Genomic DNA, 15,758 nt, shown 5'->3' with positions numbered 1-15,758 from the left:
TCCCCACTCCACTTCCAGCCTCCGCTTGGACATACTTGAGGAGGTACCTGCAGGTTAAAACAAAAAAAAAAACCCAAACCCAAAGCTTTTGCTAGGCAGTAATGGAGGAAACAAACCGCGCGAGATCCTTAGCACTTGCCACCGACTTTAGGGAGCGAGATGCAACAGGCTCTGAGCTGCACGTGTGCGAGAAGAGGAGCACGCACCGGGGTGTGGAAAGACTTCAGCCTAGTGGTGTAATGTAAGGAGACCCAGAGCCAGCGGCCCTCGGAGGGCTGCAGGGTGAGGACAAGTGCGGGTCACCCATGTAGGCTTCTCCAGCTGATAAACTGTTTTAATTCGCTGGAGATCAGTGCACCTTGCACGACGCTGTGTGCAAGCTCTTTGACTGGCGGCCACCTTTCAGGAGCCAGCGAAGTCTCGTTGGCGTTGGTCTCGTCTGTCTGCGTCGKCCTGACTCGCTGTTAGTCCGAGCGAACAGTCCGTAGTGTTTGTACATACAGATACTAACACTTATGGACGCTTACCTGTCCTCTCGCCCCAAAGCATGACTGCAGCGTTCAGTGCTGTCAGCTAAGCCTACGTTCCCGTGCTGTGAATGCACTCTTCTCTAAAAAGCTGAGAGCAGCAGCAGAGAGTTCTGTTCGCTAAGCCAGTATAGAGGATCCTCTGTACTGTATTTTTTTTCAATGCTAAATTAAAATAAACAATGCTGTACTGGACAGTCTGCTTAACTATATTGTGAGGGCAGTTCTTGTAATTCTGTTTGCTCTTGGGGTATCTGGCCTAGGTAGTCAGCTGTCTTTAGAGGAAGGATGTTGAGAGAAATGCAAAATAATAATTGTCGAAGAGTCTTGTTCAGACAGTTGCACTGCCCYGTCTCACTTTTTGTGACACTTGAGAGAAACTTCCCGTAAAGAAACAGATCCCCTAGCTAATTGTAGTAACTGAACTATAAATTGTTGCTCAGCACTTTGTGCTATAACATGAAAGGAGACAGAGTTGTCCAGAAGTATGGTGAACCCTTATTGTACAAAATAAACTAAAAACATTTGAAAGAAAGATGTTTGCAGGGAGGTTGCACTACCCTGGGCATGAGAATGTCCCAGTATGACTGCTGCAAAAAAACTGACAATAATCCTTCACTTCTCTTTAAATATTCTGACTGCAGGGAGGTGCAGAAAGCAGTGAATACTGCCCAGGGGCTCTTCCAGAGGTGGACAGAGCTTTTGCAAGATCCCTCTATAGCCACAAGAGAAGAAATTGACTGGACCACTAATGAGCTCAGGAACAATTTGCGGAGCATTGAGTGGGACTTGGAAGACCTGGATGAAACAATTAATATCCTTTTTATACTGCCGGTGCAGTCTTTGGAGTTAGAGACATGCAGTTCCCACCTTGTGATAAGCAATCAAGTGCTGGTACTCACCAGTAGTTACTTTTTGCAGAAACCGAGACTACTTGGGATTGAATTTTCAGTTTATGCCAGGTTTTCTCAAATTGCAAATGAGAGATTACGATGACAAAATGTGCCCTGCAAACTAATTTCACACTGTGTTTGTGTTTTCATTTTGAAAAGATGTATTTAAGATGCTTTATTGAAAAAAAAAGACTGTTCTGTTGAATGAACTTGGATTTCTGTGTAGTCAGTCCTACTCTAGGCTGGCTTCCAGCAATAGTCCTTTTCCTTTGTGTTCAGCTGAACATCCTGAAAGTGCTGCACAACATCAGCCAACCAAAAACCACACCAGTGTGAGGTTTCCCTTTTATGTGCACTGCACAGTTCATTGCTGCCATGCTTTTTTCCTTTAGTGTCTTGTACTTTGCTAAGTGAATTTTGGGAAAATGCACAGGTAATTGGAGGAGTRCCACATGATAGATTCATTGTTGGTGGTCTCTATCTGTATGCATACTGCACCCTGAAGACAGTGATTCCTTGACTTGTTGTCTATGTATTGTTGAGGCAAACCCTCGGAAATTCAACCTCGATGCAACGGAGTTGGGTATACGGAAAGCCTTCATCACAAGCACGCGGCAGGTGGTCAGGGTAAGGAACTTGGGCTTCAGGTGGGAACAGGGCAAGAGGATTGGGGTGGAGGAGCTGCTTCACTGGAAAAGCAGAAATCTTGTGGCCATTTCAGTGCCGAACTGGAAACTTTTCCTCTGCAGTRGAGGATAAAGCTGTTACCTGCTCTCTTGGGCTTCTTCCTTTTCCCCGTGTGCTCCCGCCATGGACTTCCCAGATSGGCTTGGGGCAGCAAGGATGCAGAGACCTCATTGCATCCCCTGGATGGCTTTCCTCCATTTCAGCTGCTTCTTTAAGTCTTCAAACATCTCTTGTAATGATGAGCCTGGAAATGCATGAAAACTGGAAATGAAGGCTAAAGATGCCTCTGTTAAGCAGGGAAGACTGGAGTCTCTCTTCAGAGTTGAAGGGAAAAAAAACTGTCCTTTACTTGTATCACTACTTTTCAAAAACAGAAGGTCCCCTTTGAACACTCACTAGCATTGTTTACATAGTGACTTCAACTTCCTACTGCTACAAAACAGTCAAAACAGCCACTAGTTTTTATTTTTAACTAGGGGAAGTTTTTTTTAAAGTTCAGACTCACGCTCTTAAATACCAGTCCTTCGAACAGAGGTGGGCTTGGCAGAGCTCTGCAGTTTCACTGCAGCAGTTTCACAAACTCCAAAGCTGCAGACAGGGTTGAAATGAAAAGTATCGACTGCRAAGGGAGTGGCGTTTACTCGCATTGCTTTTAGGAAGGATTCACAAGCTAGACAGATTTCAACAACTTGATGGTAACAAATGGAGAAAAAATATCTTCGCAAAAGCTTCACCACCTGATAACAAACTACTAGTTAGGAAGTTTTCTCTGTATTAATATAACACACRCTGGCAATGTGGCTTAGTTTCTGCTGTCTCATGATTTGGATGTTCTTGCTTCATAAAATGCATTGCTCTGCCTAGAAGCAAGCTTGTTATCCTACCAGTAATGCTGTGGTCTGGATACAGTTCTTACTGTCTTCTGATGGCCCCAGGTAGCGAGCATGTGCTCGCTGACTTGCCCTCCGTGTAGTTTACATTCCCAGACAAGCAAGATCAGTCAAGCCTGCTTTATGGTCCTCTTTTTCAGGCTGCAAACTGCTGACTAATCAATTTTAGAGCAGCGGCTTCTACTGTTAAATGCAATTTTTTAGTGGCRTTATCGGGTGGCTTCCACAGGGGGAATTTGTGATGCAGAGCAGCACATGCATAAGCTGGTGAAAAGTAACCGAGTGGGTGCTGGTGCTCTTCGAAGATCTGTTGCACATCTCTGAGCAGTAAAAACATACTTGCATCTTCCGGTGACATCAGAACTGTGCTGGTGGATGAGATAGATCAAACCTTGCTAGATCATACTGGCTATTTGATAATTCTATAAAAACTAGGCTACTTTACAAAGTGTTTGGGAGCTTTTTGTGACTAACCAGCTCCTACAGTACCTCAAGAACAAACCTTAAGTCRTAATAGAGAAATGTAGGCAGAGTCAGAGAGGATTGCCATAGGACAAGAAATCTAYCTTGGCCTATGCCAGGTTAAACCAGAGGCAACTGGGAATAAARTGCAGGTTACAGGCTTCTAGCACCTTCAGGTCAAGAATATAACTCYTTTTTACAATCTGTTAATGCGAAGATTAGTTTAATCCTATACAAATCAAAGTGTTTCTGGCTGTGGAGAAGCAAAACTAGTAGTAAATAAGGAATATTTTCAATATAACCCACTGCAAATGATTCTAATGTTAGTACAACTATGAAGTGTGATGGAGATTTATTCAGCATCCTTCCAGGCTCTTTAAAACTGCATGTGTTTTTAAGGAAAATCTGTTGCACAAGAAATCTCGCTGGGAATAGATGACATCGTAACAAACTGAAACTGCCTTTCACCTCAAATCTAATGCTCACATACTGCTTCTTTCCTTGAACAAACAGGAAATGAAGGATCAGATGTCAAACTCTTCCATGCAAGCACTGGCTGAAAGAAGAAACAGGCAGGTGAGACTCAGAAACAGGCAAGTTACATGAATATAGTAATGTTTTTGATACTTTATAAAGTAGGAGGAGGATTTATCAGCTTTAGCAGCTGTTGTGTGAAGGTACGTGTTACATGAAACTTTCATTTTCACTTAGTTTAGGGTAGTAAGTAGAGTGTATAATGTTGAAAAAAAATGCTTAGAAGTTGTAATTACAGTATATATCCTGTTTTGTAGCTCATCTTCTAAAAATATTTTTGTTGGCAAGGGGCTTACATGCTGTAACAAAGCTGAGTCTTTGAAYTAGGTCTGTTTTGCTGACCTGTCATTCCAGAGCCCATGAGAGAGCTGGCTCTCGCAGGCACAGTGCTGTCACACTCTTCCAAACCTGTCTCTCAAAGTAATCAGTTACCACACACCATCTGTCTCTGTCATCAGAACTGACTGTGTACAACTGTCAGTGTTGCATCACCCTTCAGGAAAGGGAATCTCCCTCCTTTGCAGGAGGAGCAGAGTCAGAATTCAAGGCACTAAATGTAATCCTGTGCTCTACTGTACTTAGGAGCCAGGATKCTATGTATCCTTGCAGATAGCTCCATCTTGTTAATAGTTAACCTCATAAGAGGATGGAAGAAGTTCTCTCAGGTTGTCCACTCTCATAATCTAAGTAATAGATGCAGTTTGTCCTCCTCTCCAGCTGACAGAGAAATTGGCTGAAGATTTCCTTACAACTCCCAAAGCTTCTTGTAGAAGTTTGTGTGCACTTAATACAACAGACTTATCTGACTGGATCAATCTTATCACTTGTGGCAAAAATGACAAGCTCTGGAACAGGCTGCTGAGGACAGAGCTAATTCCTGAGCTTTTTACAGGGTTAATTAAGATGCTTGGAAAACACTTGAAGAAGCAAAGCCCTCTATACCCCTGCTCAGAGAAGTCTGTAGATATCTGTGTTCTGCTGCTTTCTTTTCTTTGACGCTCCTGCTAGCTGTAGAAGGCCATATGGCCCAGTACATATAGTGACATCTGTTCAAGAAAACTGATTCCTCTTAGTATCTTCCTCTCCTTTCTCCAGAACTACTTCCCTTCTGACTGCAAAGACTGAGCTGTACTGGGCTGCAGGATGTTCTCCAGGGTGCCTCTGTGTTTGAGAGGCTGGCTTTTGGCTGGTGGTGGCTCGATCTTCATAGTGCTAAGCTAAGGTTGGGAAGCACAAGCTGTTGAAGCTGCAGCAAAGCTAGTGCACAGTGTTAAATAAGTGATAGTAGTACTTGCCCYGAACTGAAGAGAATCAGGAACTTGCCCAGTAACTCGGGGGCGGGCAAGAACAGATGTCCGTCTGGCTTCCTGCTTGCTCCCTCACAGCTTTTTCTGCCCTCCCTGACCTTTACAAACCAGATGAACCGTAGAACCCGTCTCGTGTTTAACCTATCTTAGTTGTCTGGTCCTTGTCTAGCTGCTCTTCACAAAAACTCCATTGTCCCCTCCTCCTCAGCTGCCCACATCCAAAAGCTGCAAGATGTTCTCATCTTGCCCTCCTACGCCTCTCTTAAAGAGCTGGCCTTGCCTCTTGCACTGGTGAGCAAAGCTCCCTAACCTGTTAGGCTCCTCGCCTTCTGGCCTCAGATGATTCTCTGGCATCTGTCACTCATGTGACCTGTTCCAGTGACCAGATTTACTCGGCTATAAAGCCTGCTTCTCCCTTGGCTGTACACATGCCTTCCCATTCTGGTTGCAGAGCAAGAAGCAGGTGTAAATTTGTATGTTGTTACTGTGTAAATGGTATGCAGGAGGAACAGGTAACTTCTCGAATCAAAGAACCTGATCCCTGCAAACAATGCTGCATTGTTTATATATTGCACTGTTTTACTCTGTCAGCTATTGTGCTCAACTGGTTAAGTACTTTATCCACACCCTCTTAAGCCCCAGTCATTCTTTAGCACAGTATTCAGTTCATGCTATGTATCTGTTAACACTAAATATTGGATGCTTTCCAGCTTACATGTCCTCCTTGCGCACAGTACCATACCTTGAGCAGATTTGGGGACTAATACAGACATCCTTCTTGTGCTGCCTCCCTGACTGTTAGTTGTACTCGAGCTCTCCTGTTGCCTCAGTGGWATATGTGCAGCAATGAGGCTGCAAAGTTTTCTGAGGCTGGCGTCGTATTGTTTGAGTTTGACAGCACTCTGGATGAGCAGCAATCGAGTGCTGTATGTGTTTATACAGGGGTTTCTACTTTCCCACTATGTCCTGTAGACAGGCTGTGAGCAGACACAGAGGTCTCGCTAAGGGCTTTATGCATCTGTTTAGGCACTCCTGGGAGAAAGTGGGAGTCAGAGTTGGAGCTCTGCACCTGACAAATACAGCCGTCTGGATCCGGAACTGCAATTAGCAAATTCACACTTCATTGAGGAGCAACAAGCTCAACAACAGGTAAGGCAGCTTCCGTGCAATGTCAACTGAATGGCCTTGCTTGCCAAACGTGTGCCAGGGAGATGGTGTGCAGGTTGCAAGAGCAATAAATAAATAAATAAATATAATAAATCCAGTCCTTGGCTGTTTTGAAGCCAGGAGCCTGATAACCTACTGCTTAGCTGCAGTATATATTAGGGTTTGCRTTCTCTGTTCAGTGTGGCTTTGGATATATCTTGGTGCAGAGTTTTTAACCCTTCAGACTTGGGTATTCTSCATATAGAAGATAAACAAGATGATCTGATAACTGGAGCATGCTGAACTTGAATATTGCAAGGATTGCCAAAATTCTTGGAAGAGTAGAAATGTAGAGAAAAAGAAAGGGCCCATTTCTCTTATATAGCTTTCCCTGATTAAAAAGTGAGCTGATGTTTCCTGGTGTTTCTGTGCATCTTCACCAGAATAGACTAAGCAGGAGCACATGCCTACTTCCTTTTTCTGCTTTTGACCACAAGATTTGCTAGAAGATCTGTGTCATGGTGCCTGGTGCCATGGTTCTCTGAAGCTGGTAGAATTTGGAGAAGTGCCAGGGCAGTGTACAGGTCCACGTGTAGCAGCCCACCCAAACGCAGGCCCTTAAATAAGCCACTTCTCAGGCAGCAAACTCTGCAAAGGCTTCTGACACATCGCGCTGGTCCAGCTTTCAAATGAGTTTTACCTAGTGACTCTAGGAAGATAAATAGATTCAGAAGTAGGTAACTAGGGTAAACCTAATCCCTAGTGTGATTGTGCCCTGAAAATGACTTAAAACATCAGCAGACCTATTCCTTTGGCACATTCAGAGCCAAGCTTGTTATTTTTAGCCATAGAAGCTGTAACAGCCTTTTGCTTGCATTAACTCTTCATTAACAGCAGCGTCCTCTGGGTTGTTTTCCCTCAGGCACAGCAGCAGCGTGGCTYCTAGGTGCCCACTGTTGTACCTGCTGAAGGCAGTGAGCCTTGTGAAGGTTTTGCTAGCCAGGGGCTCTGTCTTTGARGAGTCTTCTTTGTGGTGGGCACACAGGGAAAGGACACAGTGTGGCTGAGTCAAGGCTGAATTTGCAGGAACAGTGGGAGGGACTCTGCAGCTGGCTGTTGTGCAAGGATGCCTGGGAGGCTTTCATGTTGTTGTCAGTTCTCAAGCATTTCTTAGAAATGCARTCTTGGTTCATGGAGGCTTAGACCTGTTCCCAGGCTCTGCAGCTGAAACTGGTGGAGTTAGCAAGCATCCATCCATCCAKCTGGCTTTGACCCAGTTGCAGAAGGCAGCAAGACTGTAATTGCCCGTTTCCCTTCTCTTTGGCCCCAGCTGATTGTCGAGCAGCAAGATGAGCAGTTGGAGCTGGTCTCTGGCAGCATCGGGGTGCTGAAGAACATGTCCCAGCGCATTGGCGGGGAGCTGGAAGAACAGGCAGTGTAAGTGTGGACACCGAAATCACTGTGGGTGTGGGCTGGCTGCAGCACATCTTGGGGGAGGGGGTATCCCTTGCTGACACACCTTTACAGCTGTTAGGGCTTGAATTTCCTCATCCCTTAGGCAGTCACTCCTAGCTCCCCTCCCCAGYGCCCTAGACTGCCTTTGGTTTCAGGCAGTGGAAAGCATTTCTTATTCAGGCCTTCAAGGATCTAGCCACAGTCATCTTCTTTTGAAAGCCTGCACCTGTGGCAGGTTTAGCTGCTAGTYTTACCTTTCATGTCTCATAGTCTTTTTAAACACTCCCCTTAAGGCACACAGTTATGCTCCTTTGACTTTAGGCAGCCAGTGGTATGAACAGATGAGAGGGGGCAGTCATGTGTAAGCAGGATACTAGGCGCTTTCACACTCCACAGGTTTTTTTTTTGTTACCCCGGGTAACTGTTTGGGGTTGCACGACTCAGTAGCTCAGAGCTCTGTGCCTTGCTGCGTTTGAAACGTGCAGCACAGAGCTGCTATTCATACTTAAAGCTAAAAATAATGCTCACCCACGCAAAGGGTTAAAGGGTAGCTCACACAGTAGTTTGCATCCACCCATTTACATATAAATTAGATTTCTTTCCCAGTGCATGTCCTTTGCAAAGAAGTGCATAAAATTTCCGACTACGCAGGCTAGCGACTTAGGCATGAATTTAAATGGTTCATGCCTAAAATCTCCCTGTTTGGCTGGTACTAGTCTGGTGAGCTCTGCCCCTTGTGAAGTAGTGTTTCCTTTGATGGATAGGAGGAACTTTAAATACAACATTTATGAAGTCCTGCAGCATGTCTGTGCTCTCACTGAAGCAGGTCAGTGTGGTATATGTGTTTGCAGAACTTCACATATGCCATCAGTGCTTCCTAGAGAGTAGCAGATAGTGAAGGCAATATGGCTTTTTCAAAACTCTCTTTTCTGCTCCAAATGAAGGTTTAACAAAAAGAGAGGACAGAAAAGATGGGATGGTGGAAGAAATTTGAGTGCCCTAGAACTCCAAATGAAGGCAGCTGTCCTCTTAAACATGTGAAAGCTTTAGAATCCTGCCCGTTGAAGATGAGTACCTTGATCCTGGATGTACTCGTTTATCTTGACATAGATTCTTGCCACTGACAAAACACTGCTTCAAAAGGCTTTCCGATCCATTACAGTTACTGTGTGAAGGTAGGTAGATGGGTAACTTCCACACAGAGCTCAAAAAGCACAGTAAAAGCAACGCAAGTCTCATCCCTGCTCGATACATACCTGACACAAGATCTTTGCTTCAGCTGTAAAACTTGAACAACAAAACAGTTTTGAAGTCTAAACATTGCCTAAATTTAGCTATTCTCTGCTAATCATGGATTATAAATATGACTTTCCTCTTAGAAGGAGGGAAAACCCTGCTCTTCACCTTGCAGAGATCAGTGGATCTTACCTGTAAAATGCCTGCGTACATTCAGGGGGATCAGTCAAGTGGGAATCCCAGCTGAGTTCACTTTCCACCAAAGCAGGGGAATCAGTCAAGCCGAAGTCCCAACTGAGTTCACTTTCCACCAAAGTAGAGCTGTTGCTTGAGCAGGTGGTTTTTGTTTGTTTGTTTRTTTGGGTGCTTTCAAGACAGCAAGCTATGTTGCTTTTCTTTGCTATGGTCTGATACACTGATCTCATTGGTGTTTTTGTCAGTGCGTGGCAGCACACAGAGAAATCCAGAAGGGACACATCACTTGTTAATTAGTTCTGCACTTCTCTGTCCCCAGGATGCTGGATGACTTCTCTCATGAATTAGACAGCACTCAGTCACGGCTTGATAACGTCATGAAGAAGCTTGCAAAAGTGTCTCACATGACTAGCGGTAGGTCCTGGGAAGGGGGATCTGACCCTGGAAAGGGGGAGACAAGCCAGTGGATTTTAGGGCTGTGACCCGTTGTGCTCTTGCCCACTGATGGTCTGCCCTGACCTAAGAAAAAGAGGGAGCAGCTTTTTGCAGGAGCTTGAGAGGTTACAGAGGGGGGGAAGTACTGCAAACCTCGTTACTGCTCATGCCGAGACCCTGCTCTGTAGCCTGTCTGAAGCTTTTGTTTTGTTTACAGATGCCTTTCTGTTTGTGCTGCTACTGACTGCTATAGTGGGAAAATACCTCTCACAGATGATGTATGGGAATGCTCTGTAGCCTTCCGCTGTGCTGCAGTTTCCTAGGCTGCCTGCCTAGCAAAAGCTTTCGGTTACAACTATGTGTGGCTTCCCCTACGTAAACTCTCAGCTGCAGCAAGCCCCTTCCTAACTCTCAGTTCCCTGCACAAGGCATTGCTGGCAYGTGGCAGGAGCAAGCTGGGGCACTGCAGGCATGTTGTCAGTTGGACAGAGGTGATCTGAAATGGGGGGGAAGGCTCAGCCCACAAGAAAAGCCCTTATAAGGCTGTGCCTGAACTTGGCGGGTCTTTCAGCTGGCTGGGTGCCACGGTAGTGCAAACAGGAAATACAGCATGCCTGCCGGGAAGTCCCTTGTCGCTCCTTCTTGAAACGAAGCACTTACTTACTGCATGCTGTTTGATAGCCTCCTCTGTTATCCCCTCTTGCATGGATATATTGTAGTTCATGGAAGCAGGAGCAAGTCAGGAAAGAGAAGAGCGTTCTCGCTCTGCAGGATTAGGCTGGCCAGGAAATTTATGGGGTTATTGAAATACAGCCCCTTAGAGAYAGATGATTCAGAAGGCTGACAGACTCCAGTCTTCTGGTGGTCTTGTGGCAGCGTGACCACTGGCAAATTTTACCTTTCTTGACTTTGCATGAGAAAAAACACTTTGATCATTGCAAAGTGCTTCTGATAGTCACAAAAGACCATCACAAGCAACAGGACCAGTTCAGGGATGTCTGGGCAGGCTCTTCCCACTGCTAATTGCAGTGACCCTGCTGTGTTTGGAGTTGGGGGATTGGGTATGACAGCAGCTCTGCCCCCACGTGGCACCACCATCTAACAGGGGCTTTATCTCSGCTGTCGCAGATGTGGCCACCAGCAGACAGCAGCCGTGTAGCCTTCTATTGCTCCGTGAAAGCATGCTGCAAACAGAGCTTATCTAGGTAGAGGTCTGCACTGCACAAGTGACTCCTGTGGCTGCCGTTCTAGTTCATATTGCACAAGAGCAGTGTCCAGGGGCGGTGGGGTTTCCAGTGTCGAGAAGTCAAAGCTAAACGTTAATTCGGATGGAGGACTCTTCCGCTGCGAGAGTGAAATGACGACAGGCGTCTTAGAGCGATAGTACAGGCTGACTTTTGCTCTGTGGCATGCACTAATACATCCTCTCTAAAGAGCAGAATTGGTCTGATGATGCGATGAGCTSCCTGAGAAAGCTCTAAGAGGTGATGCAACACTGGGCATCTGCAGAACATTCCTATGGCCTGAGAGGTGTACCAAGATGTCTGGGAAGGAGAAACCTCATTCCTAGGACTCTGACAGAGAGCTGCGACAAGCTGTTCCCAGCAGAACTATTTTAGAAACCTTTCTTTGGACCCCTTTTCGTTACTCTAGCAAACAGGTTACACAACAAACTAGCAGCAGCCCACAAGAGCGCTCCACTTGTTCCTCCCAATAGCTTTTGGTCTGGCTTATCAAATCTGCTTGAACTTGGCTAAGGAGAAACCTCAGAATTCATACAGCTGTCAAAAAAAAAACAGCCAAAATGCTGGAGGAAAAACTGTGTGGCCTCACAGCTTTGGGCTGTAGTGGGAACTCGGCCCTTTCGAACAGCAGGGAGCCTGCAGAGGGACATACTGTTTGTCCTGCTGGTTGTGGAGCTATACCTTTGCCTTTTTATGGGCTTCCTTTAGCTGAAATGGGGATCCTAGGAGTAGACAGTGAAGAAAAGCTCTGCCCTTCTCCCCTTTCCCCCACCCCCAACTTCCATTTTAGAGTGGGAAAACTGACACTTCCTTTTTCTTCCAGATCGACGGCAGTGGTGTGCAATTATCGTCCTCTTTGTTATCTTGCTGGTGGTGCTCATCCTGTTTTTTGTCCTGTGATGGACTGAACTTCCTTGGAAGCCCCCCTTCCCGTCCCCCTGGCCCCTTAAAATGGGGAAATGAAACTGTTACTGTTTCCGTCCGCCCTCAGAGATCCCCGTGGAGAAAACCTGCACCCAGCTCTTACCGTTCTCCTCTGAGGACTTAATGCCTGTGGCTTGGCTCCGCCGTCATCTGACTGTCTCGTCACTTGGCCCTGGGGAGGGGGGATGGAGGATTCAAGTAGTCCGTGGCTCCTCTGGGTAGCGGGCTGCCTTCTCTCYCGGTGCAGCAAGGAGGGCACTAGATCTGAACCTAGGCAGCTGGAAAGGACTTTACCACTGTGTTTCCACCTCTTGCAGGTATGAGCCGGTTGCAGCTTGGAAGCGGTCCCAAGCCATCTATGGTCAGATGCAGGAACAGAGCAGCAATTCCTTAGAGGGGGGAAGGGAGGGGGGATTATTTCAGTGAGCATTAGGAACTGCACCGCCAGCCAGCTGTGTCGCACTTGCACCCCCATGGGTGGTCACTAGGAAGGCAGGGTGGCCCAGGAGCGCTGGCTCTCCCAGCTGCTGTTTTCATTCCTACTTGGGCCACCTCCACCGTGCAGCCGGGCCCGAGGCCCCCGGCCGAGGCGGGTGTTTTGGCAGCGATGCGTGCGMGCCAAGCTGCGGCAGGCGCTTGCCGACCAAAAGCATTAGTCAGAAGAGCGCTGGCTCTCAACTGCTGACAAAACCCCCCAATGTGAGTGTGTACCTGCGTATCCRAGGCGAGGGAGGGGAGCGCTGGCCAGGCTGCCGGCTTCCTGCACGCTGAGTTGCCTTCCTCTTGGTGGCGGGGATCTGACTGCAGAGCGATGCTGAATTCACTCCAAAATCCCACAGTGAATCTGGAGCAGAGCATCCACATCCAAGACCCCTGGGCAGAAACTTATATACTGCATGTAGGCTAATCATAAGGTATACTGTCCTGCCATAGGTGAGACAGTTGTCATGAGAAACTCCAGAGCTTTAAACTTGTGTTAATGCACTGCAAGCTGAAAGCTGGCAAACAAACATTACCCCGAGGGTGAAATTTCATAAAGCTTTTAAGTCTCCTTCGTTATACAAGCCTCAAAAGCTCATTGACTGATGCTTTCCTTGCCCTTGTATAACTGAATAACTGCTTCTGTTTAACAGCTGCTTCCCTTCTGCAAGTGATTTGTCAGTTCTAAAATAAGGGAGTTTTTATTTTGTTTTGGTTTTTTTAGGAAAAAGAACGTTAAAGATTTTTTTGGTGACCGTTAGAGCCACATTCTCTCTCTGTGGATGCAAGACATGCATTATCAGAGGAATTGGCTTAATTATGTATTTTAACTGCATACGAATATGTAAATAGAATGTCTTAACTTTTCCCAACCAATATTTTTTGGAAACTTTCTTTGTAAGAAACCAAAAGACATGAAATTCAAAGCTCAGTCACTTGTCTGTATTACTGCCTAGTCCTTTTGTTACCTCTGACTTGTCCCGGAAGTATCGGTTAGGCCTAGTTTCCTTGCTCTTCCAGCAAATTAGGAGCTATAGCCAATTAGCTGAAACCAAAATGTGGTCTAGAGAGCTCACCCTGGCAGCATGACAGGGGAGAAGTACAAGTGGGGGAGGTTGTCCTGCAGTAATTGATTGCAGAGATATGGGGTAACTCTTGGTCAAAAAAAATATATATATCCTGAAGTCTGTTCCCTTATTTAAGTTTCTTTAGGAAGAGAAACAGAGTCAGGACAAGCTGACTTAGGCCGTCCATCTGTGTCTCAGATGGAGGCGGGGGAGGAAGTTAATTGGTGCTGACACTAGGACTTCCACAAAAGCTGCAAACTCTCCCCGAAAAATCTTCTGCCCCGAGAGTGAAATTCGCCATCTAGATGACTTTCGTTGCCCTGGGTTTTTAGCCCATGCTTAACATTCCTCTACGCACTGGTGTTTGTGGCTCGGTTTAAGCTACAGCGTGATTTACTGTTCAAATGGTTATGCACTGGAAGCAGGCAGTGTTGTGCCTTTCACCGCGAGGCTCGGGAAGAAAACCTATCGCGCTGCCCCGTGATGTCGGGGTGGAAACTGTTGTAATTAATGCACACGTGTCCTTAACACTAACAKGCAAAAATTATTCTGGCAATTGCTCTTAATTATCGCAGAGCATCTTGTTTCTCTCAGTTGTGTTGTATTAAATACATACTGTCTCCTTACCAATAATTGCTATTACAGTATCTGTACCCTTTCTTGGGTTTAATACCTCTCAAGGCTACGTTTGCAGCGAGCAGGAGTCCGGAAGGCGCCGGTCAGCAGTTACCCTCTCTGGGGACCTGGGCACGACGTGGTCCTGCGCCGGCCTGTTTCCACCTCGCTCTTACGGATTGGGGTCGGGGCGGATTTGGGCGYGAGCATCGCGCACTGCTCACGCTCGTCTTCTGGGGACAAAGCGCCTGGCCGCGCGTTCGGGATCGCCTTCTCTGGAGCGACTGCCCAGCGACTCGTACAGTCGGGGACCCGGAGCCCACATTTCACAGGCTAGAAGCGACGCGCAGGGGAAGGAGAAAACGCRCCCTCTGCTTTAGCTCGCCCCTGCTCTGCTTCTAGGCCAGCTGAGCGCACGTGGCGCCGACGGATTGGGGCGTAGGGCTCTTCCTTTATTTATATACCTCTGTTCCCCACGTTATTTTAAGCACAGTCGTGCATTCTCCACRAATTACTTCTAACGATTCTTGCAGGACTGCTCCTTTGTTTAGGAAGCTGTTAAGTCTAATGTGTTACCGGAAGGCAACTAGAACTGCTGTGCTTGTGYGTCTGTCCAGGTGTCATCGCTAGCTACCGAGTCGTCTTCGTTCGTCTTTCCGTGTACGTTCGTTTTGTTGGTGGTGCCCCTTCGTTTAATGCTAAATAAACGCATTACTGCAGGCTGGCGTGTCACGGCAGAGGAAGCAACCTGTCGTTCTCGTAGCAGCCCTTGCCGAAGGGCCGAGGCGGGCGTTTCCGTGGGGCGCTTGCTGGACGTYGGCGGGTAGAGCCTCGCTTGGGCCGCTGCCCCGGCTGGCCCGAAGCTCCCCCAGGCTACGGCGAGGCAGGCCRTGCTCTGGCCACGTCCACGCTTCTTTCCTGCGGGTGGCCAGGTGGTCCTGATGGCTCCTGCTGGGCGTCACAGGCGTGGATCGCAGCCAGGGCGCTGCTCCAGCAGATCCAGATTTCCCGTTATTTTTCCTGTCCTCTGGTCGGGGGTGGGCAGGAGGCCGCTCTGCTTCTGGCTTGGCGCGGGGAGCCGGGCTGCGGTTCCTCGTGTCCCCTCCCAAACGCGGCCTGTCTTTGCTGCAGAAGGGTCTTGGAGCCAGTCCCGAGCGGCAGCCGAATCCCCCGCGCTCGAGGGGGCCGGGGCGCGCTGCGTGCGAGCGCGGCGGGGGCAGCCTGCAGGCCGTCTGCTCCCCGGAGCTGCCTCTGTGCTCCTGCCCCRCTGGAAACGAGATGCGGGCGAGCGAGCTGGCGAAGGGGACACTCCCGGCCCGTCGTTTGATCCAGCCATATCGGCTCCATCAAAGCGCCGGCAGCGCGCAGCCCCGCCGCGGCCCGCGGTGCGGCGAAGGCAGCTGCCGCCCAGATGCGCCGGCGAGGCGCCGCCGCCTGCCCTGCCAGCGCGCGGACGCCGGCTCTCCCCCGCGGTGCGGCCCGCGAGCCCCCGGGCTCTGAAAACCTGCTGCTCGCGGCTTCCGCCGCCCGCGAGGGGCCCGCGGGGGCCGAGGCAGGAAGCGGGGCCCGCGGGAGGGAGCGCACCTCGGCCGGAGGCGCCGCCTCCGCCTCCCCGCGCCCGCACGAGAAGCGGTCCCCGGCCGCGGCCACGTTAGCGGCAC

General features: G+C 48.2%; 1 protein-coding gene across 1 annotated transcript; it reads left to right on the top strand.

The window, feature by feature from the left end:
* The first annotated feature begins 101 nt into the window (after window positions 1–101).
* On the top strand, window positions 102–14,818 carry STX6 (syntaxin 6). The gene is made up of 8 exons (XM_085312114.1): window positions 102–241; window positions 1,172–1,341; window positions 1,953–2,047; window positions 3,973–4,035; window positions 6,327–6,449; window positions 7,777–7,883; window positions 9,652–9,746; window positions 11,835–14,818. The coding sequence occupies exons 1-8, from the start codon at window positions 102–104 to the stop codon at window positions 11,909–11,911; spliced, it is 870 nt and encodes a 289-aa protein (XP_085168240.1). The 3' UTR covers window positions 11,912–14,818.
* The last annotated feature ends 940 nt before the right edge of the window (window positions 14,819–15,758 follow it).

The sequence above is a fragment of the Rhea americana genome, unplaced genomic scaffold (assembly GCF_003343005.1).
Source record: "Rhea americana isolate MKP2758 unplaced genomic scaffold, rheAme1 scaffold_358, whole genome shotgun sequence".
Lineage (NCBI taxonomy): Eukaryota > Metazoa > Chordata > Aves > Rheiformes > Rheidae > Rhea > Rhea americana.
Note: the sequence above shows the minus strand (reverse complement) of the source record. Positions and strands in the feature narration are given on the sequence as shown.